The sequence below is a fragment of the Rhamphochromis sp. 'chilingali' genome, assembly GCF_963969265.1.
Source record: "Rhamphochromis sp. 'chilingali' genome assembly, chromosome: 12".
NCBI lineage: Eukaryota > Metazoa > Chordata > Actinopteri > Cichliformes > Cichlidae > Rhamphochromis > Rhamphochromis sp. 'chilingali'.
Window position 1 is genome coordinate 21,048,491 of NC_137939.1, and position 19,710 is coordinate 21,068,200.

The 19,710-nt window shown below is 42.2% G+C and overlaps 1 protein-coding gene across 1 annotated transcript in view; it reads right to left on the reverse strand.

The window, feature by feature from the left end:
* Positions 1-19,710, reverse strand: part of camta1a (calmodulin binding transcription activator 1a) — a 282,179-nt gene that overhangs the window by 111,118 nt on the left and 151,351 nt on the right. Inside the window, exon 5 of the mRNA XM_080897902.1 lies at positions 13,738-13,873. Within this exon, the coding sequence (XP_080754028.1) occupies positions 13,738-13,857 (120 nt within the window). The 5' untranslated portion in view covers positions 13,858-13,873. The remainder of the gene's footprint in view (positions 1-13,737; positions 13,874-19,710) is intronic.

Consider the following 19,710-nt stretch of genomic DNA (forward strand, 5'->3'; position numbering starts at 1 on the left):
CCTCCTGTCCCCCTCTGCCCCAATATGTTCTTCCCCTTTCTCTCCAACAACATGTGGCGCATATTCCAGCTGTTTATTAAACAATGCCAGAGCTTCCTAGGAGCAGGTGATGCAGTCAATTACTCCACAATTACCTGGGTAATTATGCAAAGGAGGAGAGAGAAGAGCAGTAGCACAGGGATGAAGAGGACCTTGGCAGAGGTGGATCGACTGCGTTGGCAGTGTTTGGGACCCAGAATGGCAAGCGATTGAGACCTTGAAGTGACAGTGCCAGTGAGAGTGCAGCTATAAAGGACGATGTGCCCCCTCACCTGCCAAAAACATACACTCACGCGTACATAAACAACCACAGACAGAGTTTGAAACACTCAGCCTGCCGTACTACTCTGACACCCGGATGCCACTGTGTATGTGGCTTTTCTGAGTGCTCAAGCCCGCTTTTTGTTTTGGACAATAACTATACAGTGTTTCTGTGCTTTTCACTCCACTGTTTCCTCTGCTCCCATGACAATTAGATGTCTTATACCTGAGAGGCAACAAAGAAAGGAGGGCAAGAGACGGGAAAAGGCAGGAGAACAATGTCGAGGATGTTAAGGATCGAGTGAAAAAATAAAGGAAAGAAGAGCAAAGGTGGAATAAGAGCAGACAAGGAAATCTATGATTCTTTGAAATCTATGTTAAACCTGAATAAATAACCAAGCCTGCTTGGTTTCTTGTTTTTTGCTTTGAGCCTACTTCTCTGTGTATATAAAGACCAGTCATATTTGGCAACATGCACATTTCCTTTTTCTCAAACTCTACTCACAGCCACTAACAACCACTGCTGCTCTGCAATCATCCATGTGGACTATTTTACACATTGACACCAGAGCTCATGTCAAGCAGGCCTGACAAGCATGTCTTGGGGTAAATTGAACCATACAGTGGCTATTCTGAAACAAAAAAGAGTCAGATGGAAGAAGAGCGCTTGGCATATTTCCTGTCATGGGAGCTTTATGCACTTGGATTGAAGATATTTTCACTGGCAGGGTGAATACTAAATTGCTTAGTGTCAGCTCATCACTTAAGGAGGATTGTTGGTGGGTATAATACTTCCCTGCACATGGCTTCTCCAAATAGTCTCAAGCCAGCCAACCCCACTTAACTTTCTCCAAGTGTGCTGACGTGATGCTGTGGCCGGAGTCCTGTCTGTGGACACTAAGCTTTCAGTTATGGCTCCCCAAACTCATCACTTTGGCTCAGATTTTCTCTGTGTTGCAGATTAATTTATAAATCCAACATCAAGAGGGAGGTTGACTGACCAGCCAAAGTAGACATGGCCACGTTTTACAAAGAGACAGTTGAAGAAAAAGTGGCAGAAAAATGTCTAGTTTTACAGCAAATAAGAAAGAGTGAGCGAATGAGTGAGTGACTATTCTGTCCAACCCTTTCCCCCCAAAAAATGTTTGATAAATAAAAGTAACACATCTGTCCTTGGCTAAGTTATACTTATGTTTTGTTTTTTTTGTCCTTTTTTGTCCACCTGTCTGTCTGCGTCTGAAAGGGCAGAATTAGATAGTCACATGACCATTCTGTGTTAGTGAAGATGGGCATGGGGGAATTGCCTCACAGCTCCGTATCTTAAATCTGTGGGATTAAGCTCCATTAAACACGGAGCGCTGCCACAGCTTTATCTCTGGATTTCACTCTGAGACAGAGCAGAGAGTATGAGGAGGAGGGAGTTGGGAGGGAGAGAAATAGCGATGAAACGTCCTTCACCTTTATCGACCAAATTATATAAAAAAGGAGGGATGAGAAAAATTGCTTGCCTGTTCCACAATGGTGGAGAATGGGACTTGGCCATCGTACACTCATGTGCTAGAACGCTTAAACATCCAGACAGCCACTCCAACACTGGCCACTACCCTTTGGCACAGAGACATACATTAGAAAAAGGCATTTCCCCAAGCTATACTGGTCATTTGATGAGAAATGACCACTGCTGACTCTTGTCCTCTAGTACTAAGTCAAAAAACCCCACCTCTTCAGATGATAAGACTTAAGGTAACAATTAAAAGGCTGATAATAATCATTTAAATAGTCAAGATGTGGTATATTTTTTTAGTGAATCAAGTCTCCTTATGCTTTTGTACAACCTGTGTTCATATATGGTTGTTGTTTTTTTTGCTATACTAGAATATCAGCGCACTGGCTGTGTCTCTACTTTTTTGCCACACAGAAAATGAATCCTTGCCTTGCTCAATACATTAACTGTATAGTTTGAGATAAAAAAAAAAGGAAAGGTGAGCAAGCTGGGAGTCGGGGTGGTCCAGTGATGAACACCTCCTGTGTCAACCCTTCATCCTCTTGCTCTCTCTCTTGCTCTTCTCTCTCCTCTGGGCTGTTATTGATCTGATCTCCTCCTCTCTCAACTGGAGCCATGATTCATGTTGTTCCGACTGGCCCTCACTCACCACACACAGACACAGCTCAGTCATGCCCTTCACTATCTATCTGTCCATCTGTCTCTGCCTGCTCTCCCTCTTTCTGCCCTCAGGCAAGTCAACCTGCTATTCATATAGGGCCACCATGACCCGGTATGGCCTGGGTGTAATTATTATTGCTTCTCATTATTTGTGTTTTTATCTTTATTAGCTCTCTGTATGAAGCTTGTCATCTTCCAGTATGAATCTCTTTGTATTTCTTCTTAACAGATGATTGGAATCAATGTTGAAAGCTGCCTCTTTTGAAGTTCTTTCTTCCCATCAAGCTTTACATGCACTTCATGGTGCAGGAAGAGGAGTTTTCATAGCTCTGCATTGCTGTGCTTTATGATATTGATTAGGTTAAATGTCATTTCTTGTCCTAGCAGGGATTCAAAGAAAAGTTTTTGCCATTTTTTTGTGTCCTATATGCAATTTAAAAATATATAAAAATATATTCAGATATCATTTCTCAAAGTGTTCAAGGCCGTTCCAATTCAGAATGTTCATTTTCTGATGAAAAAAGCAAAATAAAAAGCAAAAAAAAAAACCTAGAGATACAGCGGGAGAGAGAGAAGGGACAGAGGGAGAGAGAGACAGAGATGTGCAAAGGCCTTGCAGCAGCAGAAGCACATAAAAGCCTAGCTTCAGCCAAGGCTCCTGCTCCAATGTGTAGAAATTAATTGAGTGAAAAAAATCTGCTGTTTAAGGTTGAAGTGGGTTATGGGAGGCAGTGTAACAATTGTTTTCTGTTTGCCAGGGGCTATATATCGTTCATTCCGGCTTTCTCTCTCCTCCCCGCTCAACACTGGCCTCTCCCCCTCCACCCTCCTTCCTCCCTTACCATCCATCCACCTTCTAAGCCTCTCTTGCTCCCTCCTCTCTTTTTCATCAGTCTTTTATTTTCCACAGTCTACAGTCTTTTTGATTCATTTTTATCTCTCCCATTTTCATCTATCATACAGGAGATTTTTTTTGCTGTCTTTAAACGTTTTCTAGCAATAACAGGCACCATTTATGAAATGAGGGTTTTACCGAATTTGCTTATGTGTGTGTGTTCAGTGTGGAAATTCCCTCACATTTATGGAACATATATATATATACATATTGTAAGACAAATTTAACGCCCTAATAATAAAGCTATACATGTACGTAAATGCAATGAATTCTGTAGGTGAATCACTCTACATGCATGCGTCTTTATTCGGTAGTGACAGGAACAGGGGAGTTCTGCACACTGTGCAGAACAAGCTTAGCACCCCTTGGGCTTAAACAAATGACTCATTTTCTCTTCACATTAAAATGTGCAATAAATTTCTCAGAAGTCTGCTGCTAATCCAAAAAACTATCAAAACAGCAACAAAAAGCTAAACAAGAGACATCCTTAAAATCAACACGAAACAAAGACGGAGCGGAGACAAAGATGCACGCGCTGCATGGCATGATGAAGCTAACATCTAATCAGATCACTGTTAAAAAAAAAACAACAGCATTGGTACGCTGATGTGTCAGCATACAGAAAAAGAGAGGAATGCACAGAGCAACACACACAAACAGAAAAGATAATAGAAAGCAGAGAAAAAGATGGATAACACAAATGAACAAAACGCTAATGAAGAGACTTTTATCTGCTATTATAGTTCCTCCGTTGCCCAAAGCAAAGGGTTAAACCTGTTTCCTGTGTTAAACTACTATTTAAGCACTCTTTCATGTAAAATATCAAACCTTTCAATATCACTCTGAGGGAAGCACAGTTGCTCACACTGTATATTTCTATACAAACACTTAAGTATTCTCTTTGAACTTTGCAGTTCCACTCATTATACCTCCTTTGAAGAGTGAATGTTGGAGCATTGGTACATTTTGATTTTGAAGTTATTAAATGCAACACAGCAGCAAATTACATTTAAACCTCTGTTTTGCTGGTTAATAATACATAGGCCATGTGCAGAAGCCAGCAGAATAAATAGCCAAGCAACAAGAAAGATAAAGGAAGCCAGCAAGTGAGATGCTTGAGTTTAGCAAATTCATCTCAGTTTAACTGTTAACATTTCAATATTTTTTGCAGATTAAGCACAAACTGTGATGCTGTACTTGCTTTTTGAGTTAAGAGAAGATAAACTCACTGGATGACTCTTCCTTAACACCTTTGCTGGCCCCCCGTAGTGTCCTAAACACTAACTCCAGTGTTGCAAACCCTATCTGAGAGAAATTAAAATAGCCACGTTGAGGAAAGCAGACACGGTTCTGCCAAGGCCATAGGGGATCGGAGGAAAACTGCTGTTCTTGACATAGGGGCTGGTTTTCACTGTAATAATGGCTTCATAACAACAGAGACCTAAGTGGCTTTTTCAAAAGAGAGAAGCAGATGGAGCAAAAAAGTTACACACAAACAGAAAGTTAAAGGAACATGATGAAGACAGAGGGGTAAAAATGGAAACTTGTGGCTTAGGTAAAGGCATACCCTTAGCATCGGCATTACAAATGCTAAATTAAGTCATACAGTTTGGCAATAAAAAGTTAAACACCTAGTTACAGCAGATAGAGCTCAAGTTAATTATTCTGTTAACAAAAATTTAGCATTTCTGCAGCAATCATGTGACCAGCAAGACTTTGACACTGACACAAGCATACAACAAAATTGGAATAGTTATTATTAGCAGCAAATCGTGTACAGTTACAGTGGGGTCATGCAGTGCTGTGGTGCACAGTCTACAAAAGATGCCATCACTCTTAACTTCACTCTTAATCTATCAACTGCAGCCTCCTCTGGTCTTAACATAACTGGTCTCATAAAACAGTTTACTGGGAGCTTCATGGCATGGATAACCATGGCTGAGCACTAGGTGTAATTTTTCAGTGGCCCACTGCTTTCATCCATATATTGTAGCTTTAGAGTGTGACCCCACTCTTGTAATTAAGCATACTGGTTTATGTTGTTTAAAATACTCTATTTATCCTTAAATTTGTGGTATGGTCTGTAAAGGTGGCCCAGTATATATTCATGGTTTATTTAGGATTTTATTTATTTATGAATTTGTCTTGTATTGCCCATTTAAATGTTATTTATTTATTTTTATTTTTTAATCGAATGAACTTAGCCAAATGTTTCCCTGTCAAAGTTGGTTCCCCAAACAGTTTGTGTGCTCTGGTGCCTATCCTCCATATCCTGAAGAAAGTAAAGTACACATTATAGTTCATTTAATAGGTTTTCAAGATAATAAAACTACTCTTTAAACATAAATAAGGCAATCGTTGAGTCCCTGCCTCTACACAAAAATGTTACAAAAGTGTATAAACTAGGCAAAAGCTGGTACCGCCTGCTTTTCTTTTTCTCCCACCTATGATTTAAGCAAATCATTGCCAGGAATGATCTGAGGCCCTGACTAGAGTTGACCTTTAAAGCATAACACAACTCACTATAAGATTTAGTATTTTCTCTTGAGTGTGTGTCTTTGAAGAGCATTCTAGTCTGAGCCGCTGAAAAGGTAGAAAACAGAAATGTTGCCTGTTAACATTCAGCTCTGCTACTATTAAGCATTCTCTTTTCTGTTCAAAATCTTGTTGTTTTTTTTTTTCATTTTGCTGTGTCATATTGCTTTAGGTCATCTTTATACATGTTATTCTTTCCAAATTGTTTTTACCACAGGAGAATGAAAGAATTGAAGCTGCCAGATAGTTCTTCCTTTCCATGAGACCTCGGAGGGCTTTGAGGAACTACTGTGGGTAGCCAAATTCAGTCTAATAAGAGACAATGTCCTTAAGTTCAACAACAAATTAAAATATGTCTGTGTCTGGTTTTGTGAGGGGAGTTCCTCCCTCCTCAACACAACACAGAAAAAGACCCCTGTGGAGATGCCTCAGCTGTCATGGTCCTGGGCCGTGTTGGCCCAGTATTCTTAGTTCTCTTGTATTTTTGTATTCAGTTCCCTGTTTAGGTTCTGTTTCCTGAGTTGCCCTGTTATGTGGTTCCCTGTGTGCTTTCCCTTTGTGACTCTCACCCCCTGTGTGCCCCTCTATGTATTCATGAGCCCTTGTCCCCTTTCGTGTTTTATTCCATGTTTTCCCCAGCCTGTTATGTCTGTGTTCTCCCCGTGCTCTCTCCTCCTGTCTGAACCTCTGTACTTCCTGTTTTACTTTGACAGTCTCTCGTCAGTATGCGTCATGTTGTGTTCACTCCTGCCCTGTCTCGTTATGATTATCTGTGTCAGCTGTGTTCCCCGTGTGCTCCCACTTCCCTCGTTAACCCTCTGTGTATTTATGTCTGCGTCTCCCTCAGTTCTGTGTCGTAGTCTCCCTCATGCTGCATGGATTTCCCTGTGTCTCTCTCCAAGTATTAGTTTATTGTGCCCAGTTTCAGTTTTGTATTTTCCTGTCAGCAATAAAGCTGCCTTTTGAGTTCATCCCTTGAGTCCGTGAGTTTTGCGATTGGGTCCTCATCCTGCCTGCCACACAGCCGACCATGACATCAGCATGACTACACCACAACATTTTGCAACAGTTGTAAATTAAATTAAGGAAGGTATTGATAATATACAGCTTTATATTACACTCTTTATATCATCACTCCATACAACAACCTTTCTAATGTTGAGCCAACCCAAAATAGGCTGATGGACCGAAATGGTCCAATAGTCCAATGATAGCTGGGTCAGCATGAAATACAGAGCTTAATGTTTCCAGAGTGATTTGGAAACTGTTTGATAAAAGGGACAAAAACTAATTACGGTGAGCTTGAAGGAAAATCATGAGTAAAGTGCAGGTTCCTAAGGCTTAAGGGTAACACCTTCTTGTCAGAAGGCTTTGATTCAGTCGCTGATAACAGCATAACAAACACAGTTGAGCCCTTATGGAGAAGAGAGAGGATAATTAAATGTGCCAGAAAAACAACAACAAAATAGTTTTCTATTTTAGGTCTAGCACTCTAATGTCCATGGCAACATTTAAGGACCTTAATAATTTATTTGTATTGATTGATTTTGACTTTGTTCATTAATATGCCATGAAGCTTTTTTATATTCTCTCTTCATAAGCTTAGGTTTACCCTATACCTGAGCCTGAAATGAGAAGACCGGTAACTTAACTGCTTTCACATGCCCATGTAGCCGCTCAGTTTTACTATATGTGAGAGCCTAAGGTTATAACCATGGAAACAGTTCTTTAAAATATTGCTCATAGATTGCCTTTAACTCCTCCACAATCAGGTAATTCAAAAGGGAAGAGCTAGTGTGCTCTCAGGCAAGTGAGAAAAAAAAAAGAGTGAATAACAAAGTCGACTCCAGGAGAAGAGCGAATACGATGGGAAAAGTAATCAATTTAGTGCCTTTACAGAGCAGGCAACTGACTGTTGTCTCGCAGACAGCCTGTAAGTTAGAATAAAAATGTAAAATACAAACTTTTTTGCTTTGGGCATTGCTTGTATCAGTAATGTGATCTTAATTTCACAGTTGACTTGGAGCAGGGACAGGAGGGAAAGCACGCATTGTGTCACCTCCTCACAGAAAAAGGGGTTTTGTTTAGTGCCCTCTCACATCTGGCCTCACAATCTGGTGATATCAGCTACTGCATCTGTAAATCAGTGTTACTACTGCTACTAAAACGCATACAGTCACCCACAGCAACCCTATTTCACAGATATGCAGCCAGTTTCACTATAACTTACCAACTCTACCCACTCATTTGGCCATGAAATAGTGAAATGTTAGTTTTAACCAGCTGGGCAAAAAATGAACAGACAGACTGGATTTTAAAAGTTGGATTCGGGGGAATATTACAGTCCTACAAATTTAAATATATGTTTGATTTGCTACAAACGGAAGGGCAAGAATACTTGCAAGCAGGAGTTAAATACTGAAGGTCATGTGATTTTGAAAGCCAATGCAGTGTAGCATCCAGTGCTCATCCAGTAGCATCCACTCCATTACAACATTAGCAACTAATGTTTTGACATTTGTCTTCATTATTATCAATGAACAGAGGCGATTGAGCCACCAGCATGCTCCATTACCTTCCTTCATTGCACAGTTGCACAGTTGAAATCACACATTAGGGTGGATCCAACATAAAATGACAAGTTACGGGACCTAAGGACTACCAGCTGATTATTTAGGTGGTGGAGGATGAGAGAGTTAGATGAAGGCATGGTGGGGTGGAAGAGATGCAGGCAAGGGATTTTGGGAATTGGTAGAGAACTGTACCAGCATTAAAGTGTAAGGAGCACGGGGGCACAGAGCAGCACAGCACACCTTAAGAAGAGAAGCTCATTTCAATCGGTATAATTAGCCTGTGGTAATGAAATAAGTCAGAGGCACTGCCACCTTCACTTAAGAGAAAATCGATCTGTATTTGAGGGAGTTTATTAAAGCTTAGGAATAATGGGAAGATAGGATAGAAGGGGTGGAGGAGTGGAGGTGATGGAGGCTGAGCGCACATTAACAGCTAATCAGAACGAAAAGGTGGTAGCATTGGGGTAGAAGCTTGACAAGAAGCAGAACAGAGATCAGCTGGAGTTTCCCAAAATAAAAGCGTTTAAGGTCTGTTCTATCTCACAGGGGGAAGCCATAGGACGTGAGAGCTATGAACATGTGAGACATACATGCTGAATATAAAGATGAGATATTTTTTTCTTTTTTAAACATAGTTTATCAAGGCCTGTTGCAAAAGAGGATTCGGACTGATAGATAGTAACTGGAAGTGCTTGAAAGGGTCTTTTTGGATGTTGGGTGAATAACTTGAGCTTGGTAAGCACCGGGTGTGGTGAGATAATCACTGATGGACATTTCTCCTCAGGTTCCCCAAATGCATGCTGGTTGATGTGGGTGCTGCTTGCTCATTTATCCAGCCGTCTGGCCAACTCACCTGGAGTGATGGGGGAGACGTCAGGAAGGCAGGCTGCTATTTCACGGCCTGTTAAGCGCTAATGCCGCAACATGCCCTGCGCTCCAATTTTAGGGAACAGGGAGCATTACCGCCCAACTCAAGGTTCTGTCCGTCTGGACTGTGGACTTGGACAGTAGTGAGGGGATGGGATTAGCAAGAAGAAAAAGAGGTGGGAGTAGAGGAGAATGATGAGATGTCTTGTGAATGAATTAAAAGACAGAAATAAAACAAACAGAGAAAAGCTCACAAAATAGTAAAAAGCAGAAACAAGTGGAATCTTTTTCCACAGGCTGCTGAGCAAGCACTGTGGAGTAGACAGGACAGCAGCACACTGACATCCACTTCTGCCATGCTAGGCTGCTTCTCGCAGGCCCCAGAAGGCCCCTCGCTCCCAGGCTTACAGCCTTTCCCTTGCCAGAGCTCCTGAACATCACTAGCCTGACCCACCCACAACATTTGTCCTCAGTGTGCACTAAACTTGGCCCATGTAATAACCACAGAACCTCCATTAAGCACTGCATGGCTAGAGAATCAGAGCATCTACAGCACAGTGTGAACGGTGTAAAGAATCTCCTGTAAAACAAGTGAGAATGTGCTCAAATTATGCCAATTCTTTGTGTTCTGGCTTGTGAATGTGTAATATGAATTATGCATAAAAACATCATTCTCTTCTGTTCTGAAGTACTGGGAAGAAATTGCTAGCTCTTTATCCCATCCTACATTCACTGAACGGAGGGCAAAAGTCAAGTCATTTATGTCAAGCATGTGCTTACAGTAAACATCACATCCATCATAGTGTAGTTACAGCAGTGATGGATCACCTTTCTCATCTGCCATTCTTGAGGTGTGAGGTGTTTAAAGGACATGACCCAGGTCTTTCAAGGCTGCAAGAGGTGGCGTGCACATGGAGAAAGACACAGCAGAGTCCAAGCAACATAAGTCAGCACAGATGAAACCCGCACTGTATTTCTATATACACAATATGAAATAGCAGTTATGGGCCAATTTCTACAAGCTCTCATGTGGCCTTGCAGTCCTAAGTCATTTTCTTCCTCTGCTTTCCCTCTGCACCTAGCTCACGTTCATAGTATTCGCCACCTCTGCTGCTAATACAGCAATTAGCTCTAGTAAATTAGACATGTTACAAGGCATAGGGCCTTGCAGACAAAATCACAAGAAGGTGAGTTACACACTTTCCAAGTAACTGACAAGTGTGCCAACAAGAGCCATCGGCCATGGCATGTGACTCATAATGATTTCAGTTCAGTATGTTCTTTATCTCATATTGTTGAATATTCAGCAACTGTACTATAATTTTTCAGCCCATGACAGTCTTTTTGGACTGATGGACACAAGCTAAATAGTGTCTGCTAAAGAATTTCCCTTCTCTAATGCATGATGCATTTCTGGTAATTGCCCAAGTGCTTGTTAGGGCTACATGCTTGTGGACTATCAAAGCTCAGTGGCAGGCTCGTGATTTGCTGGAACTAAACAGTAGGATTAAAAAAAAGATACAGGTACAGTTAGGTGAATGAGTAGAAGAATACAACAAAAAACACTGGGCTCAGTGACAAAGGCCTAGAGACTGGTCAGTGATATCCTGGCAAAATCCCATCACCATAGAGAAGAATGTGTAACCCAGACCAGTTGATGAGTGGTTTCTGGAGGTTGCCGGCTGTCACTTGTAGAAATCAATCACAAAGACGGTGCTACCAGATTGTCATGGTCATTGGTAGTTTCCAAGGAAGACGCTGATTTGTTTGCAAATATCAGTTAACCAATGACTTTGCAATAGTGAAACTTGGAAATGAGCATTTCAAACTAGAAACAGGGAACATTCAGCTTCCAAATAAAAGTTGTGCCTTACTGCAGAAACCAACAGGTTTTTAAAAGGCAGAACTTGGACGGGGAATGGTCTGTGTTTTTGATTTGTGATTAAGCCGTCACAGTTTTACTACCATTAAACAAGTGGTTGGCACGTACTTGCAGACAAGTCAGCATCTTCCATTCAAACTATGGGTGACCACAGCAATCTGCTAGCGGCCAAAGCGATCAAAAGGGGGTTTTCGGTGCAGTACCGTACACTTTTTTGCGCCCATTTTCTCCTAACAATTGCCAGTAACCTCTCACAGCCACTCACCAACTGACCAACTGATCAGATACTTACTTTTTCTCCCAGTGACTGATAGTTATTATGTGATTGCCAAATACTCACTATGCTTGACATCTCTGTCAGTGTTTAGCCATCACTGTGTATTATTTGGATAATGACAGAAATGTTACTGCTGAATCCAACATGCCATAAACGTTTTCATTGTTCTTGGTCTTAAAACCAAGTTATATGTATTCTATGTTAAGCAGTTGAGAAGCAGTTGTTAACTGTGTACTCTATTAGAAAGCCTGCTGACTTTACCTCTTGCCATATATGTTTGACTAATTCTGCCTGCAATGAATTTAATAAAGAAGAACTGTTTTAACTTTTGGGATTTTTTTTTTTTTTTTTTGTAGTTCAGAATTGTAGTGAGTTGAGCTGTGACAGTGATATTCCAATTGAGGAAGTTATTCCAAAGAAAAAACAGCTGCTTTTCTGAAGCACTGAGCAGGATAGATGCTGGAAAATAGAAAATATAATACAGTATTCTGAGGAGGCACTGCCTCAGTGGATGCTGATATGGGTACAGATGATATAGCAGACATCAGGAAAGAGTAAGACATAAGCTCACTTTCAACTAATATCAATTGTTGCTTTGCAGTAAATATTCTGCTTTAGATATAAAGTAGGTTTGTTTATATTTAAAGTCTCGAACTATGATTTACTTATAAGAGTGGTCATGTTTACACTTTTCTCATGCACCATTCCTCAGTTTTCTTAACTACTATTTGAGCTTAGTATCATTTGCACCTAGTAATCATTGAGAAAGAGATGGGACTTAAACCCTAGACCTGTCAAAGGTGCATCACGGCGTACCACATACAGAGTGACAAATCTTCACTTTTACATTCACACCCACAGCCAATTTACAATCACCAGTTAACCTGCATGTCTTTGGACTGTAAGGAATTGTGCCACACAGGCATGATGAAAGGTGTTCTATGAGTTTGGGATTCTACAGTCAACTTAGTTTTTATATCCAGTGGAAGTGCACACACTTTGCCTTCCTATCACCATATAACTCTGACAGATGTCACTTGGCTGCTGTGCATTTTTTTCCCCCTAAGAAACGAAACCACAAAGGGACGAAGGATTTCTGAGTTCCTCTCTGTACTGGTTTATATATGCAGTGGCTACTGATAAAGTCAGAGCTCAGACACAAAATAGTGCCTAAACATAGCCTGAACTCACACATTAATTGAAAAAGAGTAATACAGGTTTAGCTTACTAAACCTTCTTTACAGCCAAAACTGCCGCAAACTGGAATCATATTTAATGCTTCAAAAGGACTGATGTGTGTAGTCTCAATGGGTTATCAGACCACTGTAGGACCAGAGATGACACTGAGCTGGCTAAGCGAGGGAAGAGGCCATTTTCTTGGAGTGACAAATATCTAGAGGAGTAGAAACACAGAGTAGAGCCCCTGTTGGGAGAATGCCCGAGCTTTGTCTTTGTCACACAGTGTGACACAGATGCACAGCACCACTCCCTGAGGTGTGCGGTTAGGTGTATGTATGTGTAAATTGTGTGCTTGGGTTTGTGTGTGCATGAGAGCACATTCACATAAGAAAGCTCAGAATCTCCCACCCTTATCATTGATCTCAACTCCTGTACTTTTAGCATTACTGCTTGTGGTCAATGTGAGAAAGAGACCAGAACTAAAACTTGAGCAATAATCAAATGCTGAGGAACTTTCTTTGAGTCTTTGGATGAGTCTTGCCATGACTCATTAACATGACTGCTAATAGATCAGCCAGGGTAGCAACACTGTCACCAACTTAAGTCTACTGAGAGGCTAGGTGAGCCAAGCACTGACGCAAGTGGGCTTTTATGGCAGCAGCTGGTATGGGTAGTGACTTGGAGTGAGGTGAGGGAACACTAGTTTCACAGTACTGCTTTGAGCCAGCAAGATTAATGTAGGCTCTCTGGAGCAAAGGCAACATCCAGAGCTTTAATAAGGTACAAACAATCGGTTCCACTCGACTGGCTTCCCAGGGAAAACTATTGTTGTGCTGCATTGTTTCTTGGTGAAGTTCCTTGGAGACACAAGCCGGCTGCAGCATGTGGCTGTCTCCATTACAGCCAAGGGAGAGCTCACTGTAGACCTCTGTTTGTCTGTGTCAGGATGAAGGCTGGCTCTCGCCCACCCCACACCCACCCCCGTAGCCACCCCCGTGCCCACCCCTATCCCACCTCTCTTCCCATTTACTCCCTCTAAATCCAAACTCTTGTCAGCCCACTCACCTCAACTCCCTGCACTTTCAACTTCATGTGATCCTCCCGTGTGGTCTTCCCATCTTTCCTCTTCTTCCAGCAGTAGCCATCCTTTCTGTACTTCACCTTCTTCCTATTGTACAGTATCATCGACCCATTCTGCGGCCTGGACCCGTCGAGACAGGAGAGACAGAGGAAGAGCAAAAGAGAGAAAGATAAGATAAGATGAGAAGAATTTTTAGGCAAAGCTACAGCACAGCTCAGGGACTCATTTTAGAGATGTACAAAGAAGCCTGACATGAGTCTACGCCAGGCAGAAAATGCACCAGTGACTTAGATGACAAGACTTCTTTATGGTGTTTTTCAGCATTGGTATGCACAGTTTGACAATGAACAAAGCACCCTTCAGCATACATTTTTTCCAATGAGAAGTGTGTGTGCTGTGAGGAGTTAAAGTGACACTCCTTCTCTCAGAGTAAATTATATGAAGGCCAGTTTGTAAGGAAAGCAGCATGGGGGGTGAGTGGGTTTCTTCCTTATCTCTCATTCATCCAACTTAAATGAGTTGTGGTGTTGGAAGTCCCTAGGGGAAAGAGATCTTCCTTCACACTCCATTCATAATTCATTCTCCCTCCACCAGACCACAGCCTGTAGGCTCATAATGATATAATGTACTATATGATGATAATCTGCCTTTCCATTTCGATTTGTAACAGAGGCATTTGCCACTCAGTGTTAAACATTAACAGAAAGTGTAGCATAAAACATTTATGACTTTCTCAACAATTAGGAAGCAGTTAGACATGGTTATGTATTAGTATTTATGTGTATTGTGCAGTGGTTACGAATCATCAGTATGAATCCATACATAGTGCTCACTCTCCACAGATTCCCACACACTTGTCCATACCTCCACAGTGCAGTGGTGGGTTTCCATCACTGGACATGGCTTTGACTCAAATTCATTTCCTGGCAACGTCCCCTCACCCTAAACTTATCCCAACCTTGAACCAAGTCTTCCAGGAGTCCAGTCGAAATTATAATGATTAGTGGTATGGGGACTTGCATTTTATCCCCAGAAGCAGAGACAGTCCCCACAAAGTGAATGTAAATGTGGTTAGGTCCCCACAACATAAGTAATACAAGTATAAACACATCACACACAGCTGCTATGATTTGGAGCTCTCCCAAATGAGAACAGGTTTGCATCGGTGTTTGTTGCCTCACAGTGAATGAGTGGGAAAGCCGCCTGCCCAGGCTGCTGAGGAGGCAGTGTAACTGAAGGGGGCTTAACCATCCAGTCAGCTGGTGAACCTTGTTAGTGTTTTGCTCATTGCTCCACACATAAAACACACACAACACACACAGGCACAGATATGTAAAACTAGAAACACAAAAAAGAGGAAAAACTCTCATCAAAGCGAAGGGGGGGAAAAGTCGGGTTGATTTGTGGCTTCTGTAGCAATAACCAAAATAAGAAAAACCAATGGTTGTTTTGCATTGTTTTGTTGTTTATTGTTAAATTTTTTTCCACAAGATTTATTTATAAAGCTGCATGCATCATTTTGCAGGGCTGCCTTTAGGGGCCAGGGCGTGTGTTTATCTTGGTATCACTCATCAATCATTTTTCCTTGCTGGATCTCAGGGGCCAGTAAAGAGGGAGGAGAAGAGGGGAACTGGGGTCCCTGCAGTCCCCCCTCTGTGGCCCCTGACAGCACCTTCTAATGAGAGACGCCACTCACACACTGATGTGCTCACTCCTTCCTGATCTCCCTTCCTCCCTTTCCTCCTCCCTTTCCCTCGCTGAAGCCTGCTCTTCTCGCCGTCAGTCAACTCAAGCTGTTCACCAGGGAATGTCTTTGTCTCCTCCCTCGCTCCCTGCTCACTCTCTCCCTCTTGTTTCATCTGTCTCAGGATCCCTCACCTACACCCTCCCACACCTCCTTCTCTCCTATTGTCTTCTCCTTACTCACTCCCCTGTCTTGTTCGGTACTTTGCATGCTTTGCAGAAATCAACTATTAAACAGACGTGTTTATTGGTCAGCTTGAGAAGTGGAACTCCTCGATGGCTGTATGCAATATACACAAAGTATAAATTGTTTTGTAGTTTACAGCATCCATAACGTCACCCATCGTTGAGATGCGATCATAAATGGCACTCTGGAGCTAAGAACTTTGCAGATTGCTGTAATCTCATCATGTACTCCTGCAGATCTGCATACCAAATATCACTTGAAGGACACTCATCTGAGATGCCATTCCTGTTTTTGGTAGCAATCAAACAAGGAATGGCCCTCTAAAAGTTTGATGCTATTATTCGCTTCAATATCATTCTGGGTTTTGTCCTTCAAAAGATACAAGGAGTGTGTGCTTCTTAAAATGTAGCTCTGCGTGAGACAAAAAGATGGGCGCGGATGAGATAAGGCAGAAAATCAAATGACACAGGGCTATCTGATCTCCTCCAGAGCACTGGAAATTGGGGTGAGGCTTCGGTGTCAGAGGCTCCACGCCGTATTTATCGGCTCCACGCCGTATTTATCGGCTCGGCGCAAAAACTTATTCGCTCAGCTATTTTTGAGGGACTGTTAGGTAGATGCTATTTTCAATTCAAGGCACTTAGGGCCCAGAAGAGAGAGGCTAGGCACCCATTCTGGGGTAGGTCTTAGGCAAAAACTAGTCTAAAATGCATGCTTTGGCATAATGTGTCTCCTTTCCCTCCTGCTGTCTCCCACTCTCTCTCTCTCCCCCTCATCTTTTACTACTGTATACTTAGGCGCTTCAATTAATCTTATCAGAATTACACATATTTATACATGAGGGGAAAAAGCTAACTGCTCCGTTATCAAAGAAGCGTGACAGGAGGCCCTCTGTCTCAGATGCCTAAATGTGGCAGATTAATATGGAAATACAGGCTTCTAAAAAAGTGCACACAAGCTCCACAGCTGCCTCTCTCTTCTTTGGAGTTTGCAGCGATAATAAGCTTCACCCTCAGGGTGGTGTTAGGCCTTGTCCAGTCCTTTAGGAATCACTCATTTACCCAGGTAATGGCATTCACTCAATCAGATCTGTTGATTTGAAAAAGTCAGGGGAGGGTGGAGGTTTTATGAGGCTGGTGACGTGATCAGCATGGGTAACAAAGCCAAAGCAGGGAAACCTGGGCCCAAAGGCAGGTAAGGAAGAAAAAAAACTGCTCACATTCTCAGCTTTACTGTCTAAAGGCCTTTCGGCACAAACAGAAACAGAAAGGGAAAAGCTACATGCACACAAAAAGCGAAATCTGAGTGAGAACAAGAGATTCTTCTGTTCTCCACAGCTCTGGTGAATCGCCTTGGATTAAAATGAAAAAAGACACAACATGTAGGCCATACATTATTCATAATACATGGTATAAGTTATTACTTTTTTACTGGACTTAAAACTACTCAATTGTAGCAGGTGTGCTCAAGTGTAAGACAAGAATACTAAATTGGTAGTCCAGGTTATAATAGTAAAGGTTATGCTTCTTTCTGAATGTATTTTTGTCAAAAGGCTTACAAGAATGAAATATCTCAGTCTTGGTGAACTGGCGTAGCCCACTCCGCCACATTCCCTGTGATGCTCTAGGTTTGATTAATACCATGCTGCAATACATGCTGTTTTTCTCCCTAGCAAGCTCGACTGACATTGGAGAGGAGAGAAGAGCTGGGCTGGAGAGGCTTTGAAGATCGGAGGGTGAGCTGGTTGGGGCCTGAAGTGGCTCAGGAGGGAGGCGACACCTGCTGTTCTCAATTACCCATCGGAGCCTTCAGCCATCATAGCCTTTACCCCACTGTGTCAACAACCACACTTCTACCTACTACTCATCTAAACACATCCACATATACACACCTGTATTTTGTGTTACACAAAAACCAATCCTATTAAGAATAAATATGAGGGATAAATATGCCCCTGGGCACTCGAACAGAAGCACAACACACAGTAACCCCATTGCTCCATATGGGGATAACATTATTAACACGAAGAGTGACAGACCATCAATAACACACTGATGCTTGTCATTACAGTTTCTGTCAATCACAGTTAAAACATAAATCACGTGTTCATACGCATGCGATTGGGAGCACATGCACACACTTGGAGCTGTCCAAACTTTGCAGCGTTTTTTCGCATGTAATGTAATTACATGGCAAGCAATGGTGCTCTATTAGACAGCACATGATCTTTGAGCTAGATGTGTGAACAGAAAGGTGCTGGCGTCAGGAGCCCCTATCTGGACGCATCACGTGCAATTGATGACTCGCAGATAAGCTGCTCCTTTCAGACCTGCCAACGAATGCATCAGGAAGTGGGGCGTACACTAAAACTACTTTAAATGTAAATCTGCCATGGCCTCATGATTGAGATTCATTGTCTGTACTGCTCTGAAACCCTCCAACTCCCCCGCTAGTGTGCGTATGTCGAGATGCCGCAGGTCGCGTTCCTCTTTGACTGCCAATGAGGCCTTAGCACCTGGTCACTGTAATGCCTTACTGCTGTAGTCCTGAGCGGCTCAGGACTCCAGCCCTCAACCATTCTGATAATTAAGACAATGAGGGCTGTGTGGTGGGTTAGTCAGCTGGAACAAGTCATGCATCTTTTTAATCATATCTCATGATCTATTATTTTTCCTAGGGTGTTATTTTCTCACCTCTGCAGACTTTTTGAAACACATTTGAATTTTATTCTAAATATTTTTAATAAAAAAACTAATTTAAGAGTATAAAACAATGGCTGACACGAATTAGACTGAAGTAAATGATGGAAGTTAAGTTTTCCAAACATGGCGTCAGATACTGATCTCCAAGGCTGTACAGATGGAGCTCAATGTTTATTTACCCAGTGTTCAGCTAAATACAACAGTAATAATGAGAGGGTAGCTAGGCCCCTGGAGTTGTAATTCAGGATAGGGAGACAGATCGTGTGCCTCCCCTCTTCCTCTCTATCTATACTGCTGGTGATTGCCACAGAACTCAAGCTCCGGCCCACTGCCTTCCAGCACAAAACAGATGTTTCCCCCACACTTATCTCAATGAAAAAATCACAGACAATTTACAAAGAATATAAATTACTGTTGTAGCTGCACATCAGTGTCTCTGTCCCTATAAGACCTTGTAAAGAGGATAAGGGTGAATTGCTGTGGGAGGGTGGGTGAATTGTTGGAGGACAACATAAAGCGGATGGAAGCAGTAGGGGAGGAGGGTGGCGTGGCTCTTATCTGGTCCACAGCAGCCCGGCGGAATGAGAGGGTGGCTGGTGATTGGCGGTGATGCTTTACTGATAGCACTAAGCTGGTTTCATGCACATTTCAGGGAGGCTGCCATCACTGCTCAGAGTTAAAGCTCTCAGCTGCTGCCAGTGGATGAGGTTTGGATGTTATTTACAAATAGCCATGTCATACACTGGTTACACCTCTCCATTCTCTGTGTCAACACATACACACATAGCATTAGCGACTAATGTGCAGCTTTGATGTACAGCTTAGGTGACACGGAATCTGAATTTCAGTGCTTGTAAGGTTTTGGCTGTGAAGACATTTTTTATTCACTTGAAATGCACACTGTCACTGCATGTTTGTGTGTACCTGTGAGAGAGAGAGTGCATATAATGTGTTTAACTGGGTTGGACTGTTGATGATTTTCAAATGCATGCTCAAAAGGCTTCCACATCATGTTTGTGGCGAATGCTATTTCCAGTCTTTAGTCAGTACTGTATGCATATGCTTACTTGGAAAAAAGCGACTACGGAGACGATGATTCATACCTCACATGCTTTCCGCTAATCTTCACAAATCATCCATGGTGTGTCTCAGTACGTTGTAAATGAAGGTGCCATCAGAATGAAGTTTCTCTACATCCCAGCTCCTGCTGACAACTACATGCTGTGTGCATCGTGCAAGTGTAAACTTAAGTCCTGTAGCACTGCCTTATTATGACACTTTGTAAAGAGGATGCTTTTGTACTTTCAATAATGCATGGCCAGCAG